Raw genomic sequence first — 20,126 nt, forward strand, 5'->3', positions numbered from 1 at the left:
TAAATAAACCTGACCCCACTCTGAACTTTAGGTTTTGGCTCTAAGGCAGCTGGACCTTTTAAGCAATTTATTCATACTCAAAAGACTGGCCATTGCAATCAAGGTGACTCTTTTTTGAATCTGCTTTCTGGGAACCTAAGCAATTCTACTAGAAAATGAGTGGGATATGCTACTGCCAGGAGAAGAAAAATCAGAGTGATATACAGTAAATTTGGAACAAAGAAATCCTTTGTATCTCTTAAGTGACAAGTTTTTGTTATCACTTTGTCTTAAAAACAGCTGCATTTTGAATATTTGGTATTTGCAGAACAAGACTTTGTTGTGCAGCTGGTCATCTTCTGAAGCAGTAGTGAAACAGGCAGCAAAGCTGCTCTAATTCTGTGGTCATGTGGGATGATGTATAAAACCAGAAAGAAACCTGCTTTTTAGGACTATGTTTGCAGTGCTGACAGTAAAATAATCTTCTGATTTGTGAAGTGAGTAAATATGGAAGTAATCAAGGAGAACGCAATAAATATGGTGCAGCAGTATTTATTTTTCTATCTTTTTACTTTTCTGGTCATAGAAAAATACACTTTGTGATTTAACATCACAGTAATTTTCATGTATCCTTTACAAGTAAGGAGGGATGGGAACCAGACTTCAAATAATTGCCTAGGCTTTTCCCCATTTATTCGTATTATCAGATTCCCTAAAATAACATTTTCCTTCTGTCCTCTTTACTTCAGTCTGAAATTTTACAAGGAATACATGTTCATATTCCTAGAAGTATTAATTTCTGAAACTTCTTCCAATATTCCTGCAAAAATTCTCACTTAAATATAACTAATGTATAGATATCAAGGTCATTAAAGCTTAATCTTTCATTGTGAAACACAATTATAACATGTTCAGGATTCTTCAGTGCTGAAACAAGGACATATTTTTTAATCATATTTTGTTTCCTTTGCCAAGTCTGCTGATTATTGGTCTCCAATAATAATACAACATATATGAGAAGTTGTAGTGAATCTCTACAAAGATTTGTAAGATCCTGAGTTTCGCACTGAATTATATTCAAATACAGAAAATAACAAGCTTGAACACAAATGAAAACAGATATTCTTGAAAAGCCCAAAGCCTTTTCTTCAGGAGTGTTAGAAATCAAGAACACTGGATCCTACAACATTGGTTTCTGCCAGTATTAACATTTACAAAGCTGAAGACTCATGGAACTTTGTTTAAGGACTTGTATAAAAAAATTCATTGATACTTGTAGCACAGATAAACTACTGAAAATACATGAGCTTAGGATGTTCTTTTAATTTAATTCAAACCCCAAAATTCTTATCAGGTGACAAAGAAAAGGCTTTTTATGTGGTGAAAAGAGCAGTGTTCCTTATAATATTTTCATCACTAGCATTCAGGAAAACCATAATCAAGATTAAAAAGTCACAAATACAGAAACCTTTATAAGATTAAGATCTAATGTGAAAAATTTCCACAAAAATGTAAATTTGTGTCATTTCACAAACTGTGTTTTATCTTACGTGTAATGTAAAATCTTTTTGTGTGCCTGCCATGAACCAAGAACATCAGAATGCGTGTGACAGTCTGTGGCTCATCACTGATTGCCAATTTGCATTACCATAAAACCCAGATATATTTTCAAGCATGGGTGTTCTAGCTCTGCTTTGGGGATAATCCTGTCCTTCAGGTGTGTGATCTGCAGGTAACACACAAGTGCCTACTACAACCTGACAATGAATGTGAGGGCTGGGGAGGACTGCAGCTCACTGCACATATTTTCAGCATTTGTTAAAGAGTAGGCTAAGCACCAATGTGTGTAAACCACCATCTGCATCCAGCTCTTCAGCTGGATGATGAGTTGGGCCTAGAAAGCTGGCTGGAATCTCAAAACTTTAGAAGCAAAAGGAGTATCTAAGATAAAAATATTGCTGACCCTGTTGGGCAGGGCATGGGTTTTTTAACAGATAGTTTCCTCTCTTTTTATTGTGAAGGCACATAAATGACTGCTCAATGACCCTTGCAATGAGAAGAAAAACCTCCAAACCAAATATCTGTGTTATGACACTGATCTTTAGCTTTCACAACCCCCCTGAAATTTAAGTAGAAGAAACCCATAGCAGATGATTCTAGACAGCAAGTTAATAGTTTCACATGGTTGAAATCATGGTGGAAGCGTTGCACAAATCCACTTTGTAAAAGACAGTGTATAGAATGTGTGATAACCTGAAAGTTCTATTTCTCTCCTTGCAGCTCAGTTTATCAATTTTTTATACTTGATACAGTTGTTAATTTCCAAACAATTTCTCATCTGCAGCTTTACACTTCCATTGCTCTGTTAATATTTTCTGTTTGCATTTTTTTTACCCCCCACAAAAAGGCATGAAGCCAGTGTTTAATGAAGTTTTGACTCCCATTTTTCTTAAACTCTGGCAAACCTATGCATGACTTTATCCAGGTTCTGATATAATTTTTCACCTTTGTTGTCTTTAACTTCTGTAAAATAAAATGTTTACCCAGAGCTTACTTATCACTCCTTTTCTTCACATTTCACTCTGTTCCTTTGCACATATCCTGATTTCCTTCACTATTCAACAAATCCTCATATGCTTAGATTTTCAAATACATGTCTAATTCAATGCCTTTTGAATCCCAAGAGATGCCAGTGCCTAACAGTAGCACAGACAAGGGATCTTACACATAGCAATTTATATAACCAATGTTCTTATATGGGACATCCAAAGAATGCAGAGCCAACACCTCAACATGGTAAGTGATGAAAGACTTAGCAGAATTAAAGTTGATTAGGCGGGTAGTAGAATGGAAGGAAACAATGGACAACTTTCTAATTGACTGGATAGCCCATTTCATGTTGATTTTTTGTTAGAAAAATTATCTCAGAAAATATTCCTAGGTTTGAATAATAACAAGGCTCAAATTCAAACCAGTAAAACTCCAGTGAAGTAAAGGGAACTGCCTCAAGAATGAAACTGGTTTGCTATTTTGCAATTAAAATCCATGGAATTTCCTTGCTCATGAAGTAAAACAGCAGGGTACAGGGCAACATGGCCAAATGAAATTGATCTGGACATGGTTGTACACAGGCAGTGCACAACACCCATTGTCATTCAATTACTGCTCTTAAACAATAAAAACTGCCTGAAACTCCTAAAGACCTCTTTCTGGAAATCTGAGATGGAACAGGAGTATAACCCAGTCCTAAATCAGTGAGAAAAATAAAACCATACTCAAAATGATTTATTCAATGCTAATAAATACCTATGATATTTTCCCCACTGAGGACTATTTCAGTGCAGTTTTTGAGCAAGCAGAAACGTAATCCAGAGCTGCAGGCTGACAGCCATTGCAAATGTATGCAGATGAATGCAGATACCTGGAAGAGTAAACCACACAAAACTAAAAACATAAATAGATTGTTTCCATTGTGAAAATAAAATCTTAAAATTGCTATTAAATTGTGAGGAAAGAATGCTTTGGAAAGTGTAGAGATGGATTAACACTCAGGACATCACATCTGCAGAACCCTTCCTAAAAGTTTCAGATCCCTACCCCTAAAAGAAGAAAAGATAGTTCTGAAATTGCAGGGCTTGACAAGTTTTTGTGGTATGCAGTAATGTGTTCATTAGAGAACACACTATCTGAGCCTGACAATTGATAGAGTTTCAAAGCAGCCTGTGAAATGAAAATAATGAATGTAAAATAAATATATCCCGCAATTTAGAGAAGAATGAGAATCTCTTTGCAAACAAATCACACTCACAGACCTGAAAGGAGTTTACAGGATATAAAAGAACTTGCTGTGTAAGTATATATGTTAAATATATATGGAAGGCAGAAAAGGATGAAAAGAAGAAAATCATACATTGGGGCTGATTTCCTTATATGGCTTCATGCAAGCACTGGTTGTGTGAAATAAGAAAGAGGAATAAAATGAACAGATTAAAACAGAGAGCTTGCAAGATCAAAATGTGTAGAGAGGGATAGGCAAAACTATATCCTGAAGAATATATATCCTGGAGAAGGATATACAACATGAGTAGCAGGCATATGGCAAGGCAACTACCCAAACATAGAAGAAAAATTGAAACCGAATTACCAACATTTCTTCTTTTAGATCAAGTAGCACACTGGTCTGCTATGTCTTTGTGTTGAATAAGATTGCCAGCCCCCCAGGGCAGGGACTGCTCCTTACAGGGTGTTAGAACCTGTAAGAAGGTTTTTACCTCTTATATCCATGATTCCACCTCTTAGAAGATGTCCGTGTATATATAAAGGGTGACACCATGGAGCTCTTAGTCTGAAAGCAGTTTTGGACTAATTAAAGGAACTTTAAAAAAAAAATAAATTCTGAGATCTAAAAAGTATTTGGCAGTGATTATGACTCACAATGAACTATTGGTTTGATATTTTTTGTCTCAGTGCCCATGTCTGGATAACCAAATCCTTAATGTAATGGTTAACCAGATGCATAACTGTCATATAAACTCAAAAGACTTTAAAATAAAAAAATATTAAAGCACTTACCTATGAGAGCAGAGCTCCCTGGACTGACAGTCAGTTTTGTTCCTGAAGGAGAAGTGAGCACTGAATGGGTGTTGGGCCCAGCACTGCTAAGCATTGCTGTCAACTCTTCTAGGTAAGGAAGAGGTCGTGGAGGCTCTGGTAACAGATTGGGAGAATTAAGTGATGAGCAACACTATAGCAGAAAACGTCTTGGGATATAGAACCTTCCCTCCTCCCTGCCCTCCCCCAAGACATTCCTAGGCCTTTCACTGTGCTCCCCATTTCAGAGAGGCAGATTAAGCAACTTTAGATAACTACTGAAAATTTGCCTCATGTTAGGTAAGGTGCTGGAGAAATGATTTAAATAATATATGGATCAATATGACCACAAACTGAAAGAAATTATCTTTGGAGGCTACCACAGCATTCTGGTTGACCCTATTCATATGTGACAGAGTTATATGGTACCAGGAGATATAGCAGCTTGGAAGAAAAAGCTAATGTACAGAGCATAGAAGCCAAATCAAATGTTCATGACAATTAATGAAAAACTTTTAGTGTCTGCTACAACCTGGATCAAGCCCTAATTACATATGGTTATAATGCTGCCAGATCTTGTGGTGTACTTAGGCAGAACTCCAAAGGACTAAGAGTTCAGTGCTCAAGAGGATCAGTCTATGCTGAGAACTGCAGGATTTAGTTGTTTACTAATCACAATGCTATTTTAAAAATTGAGGTAATGCCTAGCATTCCCAATTCTGTTTGTCATGAAAATGATGTGATGTGTGATTGAAATGAATAGTGGCTTCATCCCCTTTCAGTTAGATCATGGAGCATATTATGTAAGCTTTCTACTGCTGAGTACAGGTCAAGGATGCCTGAACTGTTCTGTTTCATCAAGGAGCTAAAAATGTAATTTGTTTACAAACATAAGCAGCTTGCATAACTCACAGTAACTTACCATCTTTAAAACCTAAGCCATTTATAATGATCAGAAAAGGCTTTAGAGATCATCTGGGAGTCTTTATTTATAGGCTGAAACTCAGCTGATTTTATCCAAATTATTTTTTTAGACAGAAATTCTGGAGTCAGTTTGGATTAGTAGATGAAAAGTGTGAACCTTCATTTTAGTATTGTCTGTGAAACTTAGAAATCTCACTGCTATACATCCTCTGGAAGCTCACTAGTTATGAAAGATGAGAGCATTAGTGGATGCTCTAATGGTGTTGCCCCAATTGTGGGGAATAGGCTTCAGAATTTGAGATTCTACCACCAAATGCACTCCTAAAGTACTTAAAAAGTCTGGCTGGATCATTAATCTTCCAGGCAGGCAGAAATGATACAAGATGAGTTACTGGGAAAGAAAACATCTTTCCCACACTTCCAGTTCCCACTAGGTACCACTTCCATTCATATTTCACAGCTGCCACTCTCTGTCAAATCACCTAGATGGGCTCTTTGTCCAGTGTTTAAAAACAAAGTAAAATTCAGCATTCACTGAACTTGGGATGTTTTTTTTAGAAGTGCACTGGTTTTATGCACCTGTTGTGAAGTGAGGCAATATCACACAGCCTTGGATGGAAAGACTGCTCAGTGGAGACAGAGCACTCCACAGGAAAAGGTGGCATCACTCTCATTTTAAGGTAGTCACTTTAGGATATGGTTAATAAATGCTTTTCTTAGCTAGAAAGTTTGAAAGAGTTAAACTGAGTATCTTGGAATTAGGGAGTGCAAACCCTATCCTTAGATGTTTTCTCCTTATCCACTTTCCTTTCACCACCACCTTGCTTCAGCTGATGCTGCTCTGAGTAGAAATGGAGACTGATGCTTTTCTTAGAACAGGGCTGCCTGCATGCCATTTCCTCTTTCCACAACATCTGATTAGTTCTGCCACCTGGATGTGCCAGTAGCCACATTTCTATTGCTGCAATAGACTTACCAAGAACCAACAGCTGGGAACTTTCAGTTATTTCCCCATGAAGATTGGCTGCCTTGCAGGAGTATAACCCCTGATCTGATAGAGAAACATTTGGTATTAACAGCAAACCATCATGCAGATGGTGAGTTGAGGACAGCTTGACCTTGTTCTTAAACCAAGTAACTTTTGCTTCAGGAACACCTGGAAAAACATTGGCAAAGTGTAACTAACACAAGTAAGAATTACAAGGCAAAAATTACTTGTAAGACAAAGAGTGGAAGAAGAGATGAGAAGTACTGAGTGAAGGCTAAATAAAAAGGGGAAGGGACAATGAAAATTTATATATATATATATATATATATATATATATATATATATATATATATATATGGCCACAGTCCTTTAGAGCAGTGACTCAAATAAAACAACTAAATAAATACAGAAACAGTCACAATTAATATCCTTCTTGCAGGCAGCTGCTCAGATAATCCTAGCGTAGAAAGGCAGATTCCTCTGCACTTCAGCAGCAGCAGCAGAAGAAACAGGTTAAAAGTGAGATGCCCTTAACATTGAGGTATTGCTGTTGAGCCTAAGAAAGGTACACTCTGCCTACAAAATGTCCACCAGTGCTACAAAAACCGTTTTTTGGTTGTATTCTACAAGCATGTTTTTCCCATCTGCAGTGTTTCCATGCGAACAGGAGATTTGCAGATACAGCTGTTCCTGCAGTTTGCTTTGGGGAAGATGAGCGGTGTATGTCAATGAGTAGCAGTTTCATTTTCTTTTGAGCTCCCACCTTCAGTGACACAGGCAGCCTCAAGATGGGAACAGGAGGCAGCCATCACAGGAATGAGCAAAACCATCATGTCGCATCACTGCCGCAAGGGGTAGCAAGAGCATTTCAATCGGCTTTGTTGGGTTATGGGGGATGCCGGAGGACAGAGGGCTGAGTGTTTCCCTTGCAGAAATATCACAGAGGCTCAAAGTCTGAGAGGTGCCAGCTGGAAACAGAACTGACATTGCTGGGCAGGCAAGACTTTAGGTGGTGAGTAATTACTCAAGTCTGTTCTTCAGCTTTTCCCTTCAGTGTGCGTGTATCCAGCACAAAAAGCCTGCATGGGATACTAGCAAACAGAATTGCATAAGCCAATTGAGATAATTTTGCTAAACCAGTGGTTCTGGGAGAACGCAATCACTGCAATACAAGGTTCTAACAGTGGTAACTAGTTTCCAATGCCACAATATTCTTGAAATAGTGAATTCTATTTCACAATCTGGTATAGCTGATGAGTAAACATGGGCCATAAACCAAGGCAAGAACTAGAAAATAAAACCTCCAGCATGCAGAAGAAATACAGAGGAAAGGACTGTTTAGGAGAATTGAGAGAACTGAAAATTGGGACAGCAAAGACACAAGGAGATAAAGGATAGGAGGGTAATATATTCTAAGCTACCCTTCCAAACCTGCTCTGACTCAACAGTCACTAATTGTACATGACATTTTGCAGAATTCCCTATGAACTAGATTTTTAGAACTGGTTCCTTACATGTCAAACTATATTTTCAGTAACAGTCTGGGCCATATTTCTTGAAGCTTCTGGTTCATGCAAATGAATATATGCACAATTTAAGCACTGAAATCAACAGAAAGCTCCCTAGTGATATTGATGTGATCAAAACTGCTCTCACATCCTATTTTTAAGTGGAATGGCACACTGTAGCCAAGTTACCCACAACAAAATGCTGCTGGCTTTCTGAAGTTTGGAGCAAATCTTCCAGCTGGAAGTCACAGGCATCCGCAAGACTCCTGAGTGACTTTTGTGTGGGAGTTCCCCTAGGATTAGTTTTGGAGAAGTCTGGAATTGACCACAATCACCCAATAATAGATAAAAATATATTCCTCCACCTCTATAGACAAAGCAGTGAAGTTATGTCAAGTGAAATAATACTGGTTTTCAATCTTGAACAAAACTCCAACATTGTCTTTGTGGTAAAACTGAAATGGAATTTCATCTTGACATAAATCACATCAGGTGCCAATTAAACTTTAATACATCCAGAATGATTCTATTTTCTCTTGTCTTTTAGTTAATATCTACAGATTTCAGCTCAGCAGACAGACTTTGAAAGTGCTTATGCCTGTTATAAGAAGTTGAAAAGCAATATAGAATTACTCCCTAGGCTTTGGTTGTGTACTCTTCCATTATCTCTTATTTTTAAGAAACCTTCTCCAGGTTTATCAACACCTGTCAGCAGCAAGTGTATATTTCTGGCCCTTGAGAGAAAATGTAGCTGTAGAAAATATCATAACTGATCTTTAATATTCCTCTTGTAAGTATCTATTCTGCTGTCTTGCTGACTTTCAGTAAAGATGTGTCCTTACATGAGCTGAGATATCCAGATCCGATAAACGCATGGTCCTATGCCACAGACTGTACAGCACAGTGATAGAAACACAGCTTATATTAATGGGATTAACTCTGACCAAACTCTGACCTAGAACAGCTCTTGTTAGTTTTGCTGGCTCAGGACATTCTGACATGACCAGAGAGAAAGTACTAGAAAGAAAAGAACTGTAGCATTACGTGACTGTGTGAATAACTGTTTTCATCTAGACAAGTCTCCACATAATTTCTGGTTATGCTACTTTGCTTTCTAGCTGTGTTAACTTTGTTCTCACATCCTAATCTATTTTTGTTGCCAGATGTTATTGCATTACCCGTTGGATGTTAATTTACTACAATTTAGTAGCCATTTCATTGTTAATGTTTTCTGGGGAGGTTTAGCAAACTATACAGATGTAAAGTTCATCTACTCTAAAGAAGTCATAAGGATACAACACATCTGCTGACTGCAGAAATAGTGCATGTTACTCTTACCCTTAGAATTGATTTTTAAGGATGATAAAAAATATATAGAAGGCTGGATAATCATAAATCTGATGCTAAAACAAAAAGTTTGTGCTTATATTAAGAGGAAAATTGCATTTATTCTCATACTATGCTACAGGTTCTATGAGATGGTTTATTTTTCAAGCGTAGGTGAAACAGTTGATGGAAATTGCTGTTCTTGGGTCATTTCTCAAGGTAGCATATTTTGTAATTGCTGTTGAATTATTAACACTCTTTTTATGAAATTAGGATTCTAATGCCCATAAAACATATCTGCCCTCATTACTCACTCTCTTATTCCCTTGGTATAGTACAGTTTGTGGTTTATGATTTTAAGATAATTTCAAGAGCATTAATCTCTGGTGACAATATAGTTAACATTTTCTGTGGAGGCAGTAGCAGAAGATTTTTTTTCACCCATGGAGAAAATTAGGATTTAAGAAAATTTCTTGTGTCATAGAAGATTCCAATATACAGATACTAGATAGCAAGAAAGCCTTCTCCTAGATGAGAAGACACTGCTTAAATTTTCCATGTTGGACGTTGCCATAGTGGGTGAGTGTCACAAAATTGCTAGAGATTATTTTCCTCTCAGAAAATATCTATTTTTTGGATCTCTGTGCCCCTGACCGTTTTGTGCTTCCCTCCTGTGGTTTTCTGATATTATAAGTACTGTTGCAACTTTGTTTAGTCACATTCAGTTGTTTACATGGTTCTTTTATACTGGAGAGAAATGGCTGCACCTCTTACAACAGCAATAACTGTCTGAATCTGTGGGTTATGTGTCTGGGCAGCTAAGAGAACCCAGAGAGAGAAATCCAAAATAATTTGTGTTAATGTAATATTTAGTCTCTTTCACACAATGTCCATGCAAATGAGCATGGTGAGGCCTGGGGAAAAAAAACAGGTGTCACTTTCATCTTCTTCCTTAAAAGTCACTGGACATCAGTCTGATTGCAAGAGAGTGTCATATTATGCATAAAAGTGAAACAAATCTGTGGTATGGTCCCAGGTCTTTAGAGATTTCCCAGCTCCTCCTCCCAATATCAATATCATTCCTACCAACAGCCACAGGACTGCCACACACAGATAAGGTCAACCTATTTTGGTTACCACTGGAAAGAGGCAACCTGTCACTGTTAGACTAAGGGACATTCAGTCTCTGACTGGAAAACAGTTTTAGGGAAAATCCTGTTTCAGTACAATTCCTCTGAACTCCTGCACTTCGGAGATGAAAAAAAAAAAGGAAAAAAAACAGAAAAAAAGAGCACTAACAAGCCTTTAATGTAAAATAAGTTTGGCAGGAAAAGAAGAAACTAGTTGGAGTGATTTTTAAAAATCCTGTAAGTGATGAAATTAATCAGTCCATGCTTGTGTATTGTCACCAAACATCCCCAACAGGTATGTGCATCAACTTTGTTCCATCCACACCATACAGTCTATCTCTTACATTGATGTCTGTCCCATGGAGTGAAATTTTTTTTGAGCCAGTTTTTCTTAAGCCACTACACTTGCCTAGTTTGATATGGATAAAAGGAGGACCAGTTCTGTGGTAAGAATTAATGGGAGCAATGAAGTTTGCCTGAGACCTAGTAAAACCTTGCGATTTCGCTCAGCTGCACCTGGAGATGCCAATTTAATGTTTAACAACAAAGAATCACACAGAAATTTATAGCCAAAGGCACCCACACAGGAGAGAATAATTTTTTACCTGCAACCTGGCAGTTAATGCTAACATTTGCTTTCTGGATTGTTTTCAGCATGCTTCCAATATCAACAGTGACAGCAGGTGATTCAGTGTTGATCATGGTAGTTCTTGATGCCTTTATCAGTGGCTTTCCTGCGTAAGAGAAGCATCACAGTTTATCATACCAAGCACACTGGACTCACAATGGGATAGATGGGCTGGAAGACTCTTTGTGAAACTACGCACAACAGACAGGTGGATAAGGGAAAATTAAATGTGAGGCCATCTGCTTTTTATAATATTTCAGTGTCACCAAATTCCATGGGTAAAGCTGTCTTGAAAAATGAAAAAGCACACTTGAAGCAGAGGCAGAATAGCATTAAAGCCATATGGCCATGCAGGAGAACCAGCTGAATCAATAAACACCAGCACAACTGGAGCTGCAGCAAGATGTTTGCCTGGTGCTGCAACTACATTACCTCCCTTTGGTAAAGACCAAACACAGGAGCCTGAGTGATGGCTACAGGCCCAGCAGAGAAAGTTTAGAGCAACATGCAAGCTGTTTCTACACATTGATCATGGTTTCCTTAACCTACAGGGGAAACACTGGGGTGAGGAAGACCATATCATAACCAGAAAGTTTGGCCAGCACAAGAAGATGAGGGATATAAATTGTATTAATTCGTTACTACACATTTTAGATAAACACTGTTACTACACATTTTAGATAAAACAAATCAGGTTATCTGTTGGGAAGAGTTTTATCTCTAATAGAGCTACTGCTTTGCCCACAGTAAAGTGTGTTTTCAACATTGGTGACAGCAAGTCAAGGTGTTCGCTGTTGTGTCTTTGTGGGATTACTTAGGAAGTTATCCACCATCAATGGCTCAAGAAGCCTTCTGCAAATCCTTTCGTAGGGTTACAGCAAAGGGATACTTACAAAACAGGTCAACAGAGGTACCCAAGCTTAGCTTTGAGAGGGAAGACTAATGCAGCAGAGCGGACAAGAGCTGAATTAAGGTGCTCCCTTGTCCCAGAGAAAGTGCCCTGCAGTCAGGATGTTGCAGGAGTAGCAGAATGTAACACAATTGCTTTAAATGGTGTGGGACTTGGATGTCTTTGACTCAGTGTTGCATTTTCAAACACATAATTTTCCAAAAATCTATAAACACCTTTTTTTTTCCCCAATTTTAAATAAATGGTCAGATACAAAACCAGGTATCATCGTTTACCTCCAAAAGCTGCAGCTTTAGGCTAATGTACATCATTAGCTTTATCTGTATGCTAATTTGGTGCTGACCAACAAAGAAAAGATGGATGTGAGAAAAAGAATTTTATTTCATTGAGCTCATGGAATATTTCTGAAAATTTAATACAGTCTTAAATATAAATCTCTCCATACAGCTGTATTTTCAAGGCTTTTAAAAGATAACCATTCATCTGGAACTCCTGTCATATCAGTTAGGTATTTTTTTTTGTACTTTACATTATTTTATTTTTGTGGTTTTAATGCCCAAGAATAAAAGCTAAGTAAAATACTACATTTCATTGTTGAAATACTTCCAAAGTTTTGATACTTTTTGGCAAAGTCTAAAGAAAATAAAAATTCTTCAGCTATCCATCAGCCTTATATTTTCCTGATTGGTTTCCATAAGCCCACCACAAGATTAAAAATCTTTTAGCTGTTCAACCCATAAATAAGTAGGAAACCATTGAGAAAGCAAAAAAGAGCATATTCCACTGTCTTTTTTTTCCATGCATGTGTTAAATGAATCAGAAAATTCTTCAATGAAATAAGCTTTCAGCCTCACTCTTGATTCCTCTAAAGATGATCTCAGCTTTCCAGGTTTTTTGGAGAAAATACTTCCATTATGCCAAAAAGATTGTTACTTTGTTCCAAAAACTGCTCTGTATTTCACTTTGATATTTATGGCCTCATTTTATAGGCTATTCAGCTCTTTGCCTTGGATGTGAAATGCAAAAGTATACAAGTTCCTAAGAGGGGTTCTGATTGAGTCTGAGAAGCATGAATGTTAATTCACGTCAAAGTTTAAATTATAGCTTTGATAATTAATTATAATCAAAAAAGCTAAAAGTTTTCCTGTGCCACATGTATAACTAACATTTTATTTTTTACAATGCTATACAAAATTTTTTCCACAATTGTTTCCACAATTCCACAATTTCCAAAAACTATGGCTTTTACACTCACTGGAACAATGTGGACTGAATAGCAGTTATTACTGATGATTTTTTAATCTCATGTTCAGCTTCATGCTGATGCAACATTAGAGGTTTAGTGTGGAGCTACTTCCTCTAAAATATGACGACACTACCCTAACAGCAGCACTGCTACCCTGCTGCCTGGAGTTCAGCAAAGGCATTTCTGATAGTAGTAGTGTAAAAAGGATCAGTCTCTTCAGTTTTGCCTACAGATAATTTGTAGCTCTAATGCAAATCTTTCTTTTTTGCTCTGGAAAATTCACCTGTTCTGCTAAAGGATGAGACAAAGTCTCTTTCTAGTTGATTTACTGAACTTATGAGCTTTACTGTTACCCATTGTTGCCTTCTTACATCTTCTTTATGCTTCTCTTAACTAAAGTTTCTCTGTGTTTGGTGTAAAAAATTATTTTTAAAAATTAAAGCTTACAAACAGCTATTCTTTCCTCTAGTCATACAAAGATACAATGGCAGCTGGTGGTTGCTGCCTATGCATTGGAAGCCTTCAAGCACTTCACATGCTGAAGCAGCAAAATGGATAAGTCTGCAAAATCAGAAATTTTTCCAGCATTCCTAGCACGTTTACTTCTGCCTTAGTGATAAATAGGATCCTCCTTCTGTAAAACCTCTCTGTCTTGTCACAGTCTCTGTCCTGTTATTGTTCTGTTCCTATATCTTTCTGAACAGCTCTTCATTTGTGGTTGCTGCTCCACCCTTCTGCTAGTCCTGATGTGGTTGTGAGCCTGCTGACCATGTCTGCTAGGGAACCCTGAAGAATCTGGATTCATGCTTCTAAATCTCTTTGCCATCAGTTTTTATCTGGATGAGTTTTTTTAGAATTTATTTATAACCCAGCACAGGATATTTAGTCTGCTTTACAACCCATTAATAGAGGACTAGAAAAATAGAATTTAATTTTTTGAGAACCTTTATTTGCTACAATTGAAACAGTGTCAGCCACACTTGTGATTCAATATGATAAAGTGTTTGATACTGTGAAAGATAGTTATTCAGCACTGGAAGTTTTCTGGCTTGCCTAATGTACACTTTAGGAAGTCCTGCAATCCTTCTATTATACTTGAAGAGATCAGTGTTAGGTTTAAAATGAAGCACAGGAGTTGGGAGGCTTAGACTGCACTGTCCCTATAGGCTGCAAATAACCAGGATAAGCACTGTGTTAAGAGCATGTCAGACACAAGTGAGAAAAAGCATTGATGTCTTGCAGAGACACATAAACCTCATGAAGTATTTATGAAAGCTGGACTATGCCTCAGGTAGGTTTTTGCAGAGCTCACACCCTGTGTTTTCACCAGTGTACTTCTGTTGATGCATGTTACACAGCTTTAGCAGCCATCTGTTCCCCCACAATCAACTGCCCAAATTTACACAAACAATGGACCATCCTGCAATCACAGAGGTTAAACTATTACCTGCTAGGGTGACAGCAATGGAGACAGAGTCAGATCCCAGGGCATTGGATGCATTGCAAGCATAGAAACCCACATCAGATTCCACGGGTGCTAGAATCTGTAAGGAGTCATCAGGCTGAAGGACCAACCTGGCATAAAGCAGAAGGAAAGATATAATAGTCTTTTAGTCTATGTGAACATGAACATATTTACTGGGAATTTTCAGGCTTAGGTAATATTTTTTATAGATCAGGCCTTTAGGTTATATTTTAAAATCTATGAAGCAATTTACATTCTTACACTGAGACTGTCAATTGTGATTACTTAAATTAAATTTTAGTCTCATTCCCAGTTCCTCTACTGCTGGTATGTGTATTAAAGAAGGATTGCTGAGTAATTAGGACATCTGCCCAGTGAAACCTCCTTCTCTGCTGCATAATGCTGAGTGAGTTCCCTAGCTTTGCTGTCTTCCAGTTCTGCAACATAGGAATAGTAACAGTAAGAAAAAGCCAAATTATTGAAAGGGAAAAATCATGAAACATCCTGAAGTTATGCAGAAAGAAGTGAACCACAGGGTCAGTGTTAAAGCCTGAAATAGGTTCAGATTCTTTTACTGGTGATCATCTTCTACAAACTCAGCAGTCTTGATTCTTCCCTAATAGTCAGTGAAAATAGAGAGGACTTCTCACTCCTCCTTGGGCTGAACACTTTCCTCTGCCAGTAAGAGGAGCTTACCATGAGCTCAGTGTATTGCCTATGGTTAAATGGAACTAATATAGTCTTAGTGCTCTGATGAATTCCTTCTTTTCACTGTCTGGTTTTGCAGCATTGTAACTCATAAGGTCCTGATATACCCCTATTTCAGTAAGAATTCAGTCCATGGGTTTGTGTCAATGCTTATTGTGCCCTTATTTTCATCACAGTGTGTCTCATGATTGCTGCTGCTTTCTCTGAGTTTTCTTTTTAGCTGATACTGTTGGTAATATCTAATCATACTGTTCTCATCAGCAACTTTCAGCAGCTGTTGCTTGTAAACTTAGTTGAAGCTGTGACTGACAGTGGCAAGGGTAAAACTGGGGGAGGGATATGCCTGTAAAACACATGCAATGAAAGTCTGCACACAGATCCTGGAATTGATGAGTTTCTTTACACTCCCATCCTCACAATAAAAACTCTTGTCTCGTGGACCAAAAAGCCACAGATACTCTATTTTGTACAACACTGTGGGTGGTAGATCTCTAAAACAAACCAGATTAGGGCCACCCAGAAAAATCTATTATAGGAAAAAACTCCAGTTAATATTCTTTTTTACCCTTTTCTGAGTAATAATAAAAGTAGTCATTATCAATAAAAAAGCTGTCTGTTAAAAAAGTTTTGTAAATGCTTAGAAAAATCCACATTTGCAAAAAAACATTAATACTTTTAAAATTGCATCTGGGCTTTCACAGTCAAAAAACCACCAATGGCTGAATTAATTCCCTTCCCACTTTTGCTTTCAAGGTTGTTTTTCTTACCTCTTAGTCATAAGCAGGGCTGACTAGATAGCCACTGCTAACAATGACAGTAACTAACAGATTTTTTTACTTGCATAACTAATGTTTGCATGCATCAGTATCTCACACATAATTTTTCAGTTTAACACTGACTGCTTCAATCATTACCTGGAATTAATTAAATCTTCAGAAGTTGTCCCAAGTTATAACAGCCTGTAACATTTAAAAGTTCTGTGTGTTCTGTCTGTGTGTCTGCAAATATAGTATGTAGGAAGATCTTCCAGTCTACACCAAACTATAGCTTACAAGATCCCTAAAATAGTTTTAATTAATGTTTCTGACATCTTCAGGTTGAGGAAAGATCTTGCCGAATATTACACCTTATAAAACACAAGGATGCATAATTTTTTTTGCTGTTAATCACCTCTCTCTGTCAGTTTCAGTCACCTCAAGATCCAGCACAAATATTTTTAGAAATAGAAGTAGTCCAGGAAGATACTTGATTTTTTAAAAACAATTAACTCCAAAACAGCTCCATCCTCCTGTCCTCTCAACCCAAGTTTTAATGTCCTTCTCCAGAAACAAACATAATGTCCTCTTATTTTCAGTAATTCTGTTATTAGTGCATCCCAGTTTGGCATAACTGCTTTTCTTGAGAGCAGATGCTATATTATTCCTCTTTGTAAAGAATTATTTTGGCTGAACTCCCTACTTGCTCATAGATTGCTATTTTTGTTAGGTATCGAGTTGCTTGTCAGGGGTGGGAAAAAAAAAACCAACCCAAACAACTGTAGCAATTCTTTATGTCACTAGAATGTCTTCAGAATCTCATTTATAGACTGAAAATAATACAGCTTAGTATTTAATTAGTCTCATCTTAGTTGCTCCACAATTCTTTGCCTCAAAGACAAAAAAGTATTTTGCAGGATGTATATCAATGACTAAATCAGACAGCACCTCACAAACACCTATCTCCATACCACTTAGTGTTCACATGCTGCTTCATGTCCTTTTATAAAACTTATTTCCGTTTTAGAGAAATTGAATTATCAGCTACCAATGGATCCCCAGTGACAGAAACTGCAGCATACTTACAAGGCTTACTAAACAATGCATAGATTCCTCAAAGGTTTTTCACCTTTAAAACAGATTCCTAAGGAACTTAATCTGAATTTTCTCTAAATTAATACATTTTTCAACATCTACAGCAGCCTAAAAACTTTGGTATGGATACTAGTAGGCTCTGAAAGTGCATTCAGAACCCATGCTGGTGTTGATGCTTTAACCTTATGAGAGAGTATGGAGTCTGCTGTTAAATATGCACTCAGGCTGCATATGCAGACATAAGTAGGGGATCTTTTACTGGAACCACAGATATTTTCAACTGTTAAAGCTATTTGTGTCATATGTTTTCATTCTATTGAGTAACTGAAAACCAGCACTTTTTGAGGGCTTGTGTTATATCTTTTTGTAACTGTACCCAGAGTAAAGCTAAAGAAAATTAATTTTTGCAAGGATAGCCATGCAGTAGGAGTCATATTTTCAGGTGGATAAAACAACTTATGGAATGGGGCAATGAGAATAGAGCCATACATCAAGCATCATTACTGGACATCACTGGCTCAGATAAAATCTATGGCCACAATGTGTGAAAGTGAACACCTTTATCTCAGTGGTTTTTATATACAAAACAGGTATCACAGCTGTCACCCAACCTAAAACCAGCAGCCTATCTAAGAACTGCAATACCAACCAGGTACTTCTGAAATCTCAGTACATTCAGTGGGGCGTGACCTGAGGAACTTCAGCACTACTGTCTGGCCATTCTCAGCAAAAGTGTCTCTCTCTGATACTGGTACAGGAAACCCCACCTCTACTTATTTTCTTATTCCCATTAAGACAGAGGTAGGATGGAAAATCCTCTTCTCCATTTAAAGACTGGCAAAGTACAAAGAAAACAAACTGCAGAGCTGGAGGACAGTTCAAGCATACCCGACACCACTACATGTTTTACATCTGTGGCCTTGCAGTTTACAGCAGTACACTGTAAGGCTGCTTAAACTTCAGCTTCCATTGACACTACTGACTTACAGGCAGCATTTTGAGCCAAAACCAGAACACTGCTCCTAAAGAGCCCTGCAAAAAAATCCACAAAACAATTTTTTATACATCACAATTTCTCAACTCCCATTAACTCCAAAGATATAGATGCTGAGTTACATCTGAAGCTCAGAGCATGGTCATTTCTTCCCCCCAACATCAGCCTGTGGGAACTATAAATGATGAGTACAGAAGGAAGTTCATAAATTGAAAACTGCCTCAAAATTTAAAGAAGAGTTGTCAATGACTTATGACACTAACTAGAAAATAAATTATACTTCCTGAGACTTTCTGATGGAAATTTTGAGCACACACACAACTGACTGATAATTCAGAAGCAAAACACAACATTTAAGCCTATTTCAGTGAAATTAAATGGGGAAAAAAAAAAGGATTGAAAAGGAATTGAGAAATTACATATAAAACTACCTGAACTAAAATTTCAGGAATCATGTGTCTTTTATTTCAGCTAAATTAATCTACTTGTTGTGGTACCATGACAGCTTATAGGGTGTGAAATACACTTGACAGTTTCTCATGACTGTAGTGTCTAGCATTACACATATGTGAAATTTATGTAACATCCCTTTCCTTTCATGGATACTAGAGAAGTTACAGTTACTTCAAGTAGAGAAAAAACCTAGCTCAATGGCCTAATTCTAATAGGATATAACCACTAGATGAAAATTTATATATGAAACTTGTTTTGGGGGGAGCCTACAGATGTTTTCACAGGAGTATGTCCAAATGAAAGGATTCTGTATATCCAAGTTATGATTATGACTGCATGTGATTTCCACCAGAGGTACATTCTTGTTCTCAGTTCTCTACCCCTTCAAAAGTTACCTTTTTTAAAAAAATTTAATATTCTTATTAGCCTTCAGACAGAGAGGCAAGAACCAGGAAACTTAGATCATTACAGAAATCAATTATTTTTTTCATTGATTCAATAGTCAAATTAAAGAAGGAGCTGATAAACAAATTTCATAACTGTATAGAAGGGGCAATTTTACCTAAATCAAGATTTTAGTGGATGATCCAAGGGCAGCACACTGGAAATTAAGTTTTTGTTTTGCTTCCATCTTTTCTCATGACCTTATTATGTATATGTCTTATATACATATTAAACACAATATATATGAAATATTATATCTATATCCATATCTGTATCTATATATGTCTTAGCTGTGGTATCTTGTGCAGAAGGAATTGTTAGCAGATCCTTGACAACTTTGTTGATCTTTATTACTATGTTGTTCATTATTACTGCCTACTACACTGTTTTTTGTGTTCTTATATACTGATTTCTCACAGAACAGAACCGAAATAGAAAATCTCAAGCATACGCATGGGAAGAATGTGCGTTATCAACACATCTAAGCATATAACTTCTACTGAAAATGACCTCTTTCTGTGTACTCTTGCACACAAATTAATAATGTGGAGTGATGGAAAGTAAAGGCTACCTGAAGGAAAGACAACATAATTGTTGTGGTATACTGATTAAAGCATTCTGTTATGTCAGCTTCTCAGGTTACATCTGTGACCATCCTTCCAGAGTTTAAGTGGATGAGGATTCACCAATTCACATGAGAAGACAAATGCTAAATGATAGATCTGTTGACATGACAGCAAAGCTGCAAAGAGCCATGGAGTGTGGTTCTACAGGTTATGGCCTTCATCAGAACATACGCAGTATTGTCATGCCTCTTGAGGTTTATCCTGGGTCAGTTTAATGCATGGATACATATATTGAAGGCTGAAGCCTCATCTCCTCCATCTTCTCTTACCTCAGCCATGTCTGTCAGGTCCTACTGGAGCACTAGGAGAAATGCAATTTCAGCTCTGATAGAGGACACTAGTAACAGCCAGTGACCA

General features: G+C 37.3%; 1 protein-coding gene across 6 annotated transcripts in view; it reads right to left on the reverse strand.

Annotated features, from left to right (window-relative positions):
• The window catches only part of ADAMTSL1 (ADAMTS like 1), a 417,470-nt gene that overhangs the window by 17,810 nt on the left and 379,534 nt on the right, over positions 1-20,126 (reverse strand). For all 6 annotated transcript variants that reach the window (XM_023943414.2, XM_023943413.2, XM_086867601.1 and 3 more), the window contains 4 exons: positions 14,677-14,804; positions 11,051-11,179; positions 6,470-6,649; positions 4,552-4,686 (listed from right to left, as the gene is read on the reverse strand). In XM_023943414.2, coding sequence (XP_023799182.2) covers positions 4,552-4,686; positions 6,470-6,649; positions 11,051-11,179; positions 14,677-14,804 — 572 coding nt within the window. The remainder of the gene's footprint in view (positions 1-4,551; positions 4,687-6,469; positions 6,650-11,050; positions 11,180-14,676; positions 14,805-20,126) is intronic.

This window comes from Cyanistes caeruleus, chromosome Z (assembly GCF_971803275.1).
Source record: "Cyanistes caeruleus chromosome Z, bCyaCae1.hap1.1, whole genome shotgun sequence".
Classification (NCBI taxonomy): Eukaryota; Metazoa; Chordata; class Aves; order Passeriformes; family Paridae; genus Cyanistes; species Cyanistes caeruleus.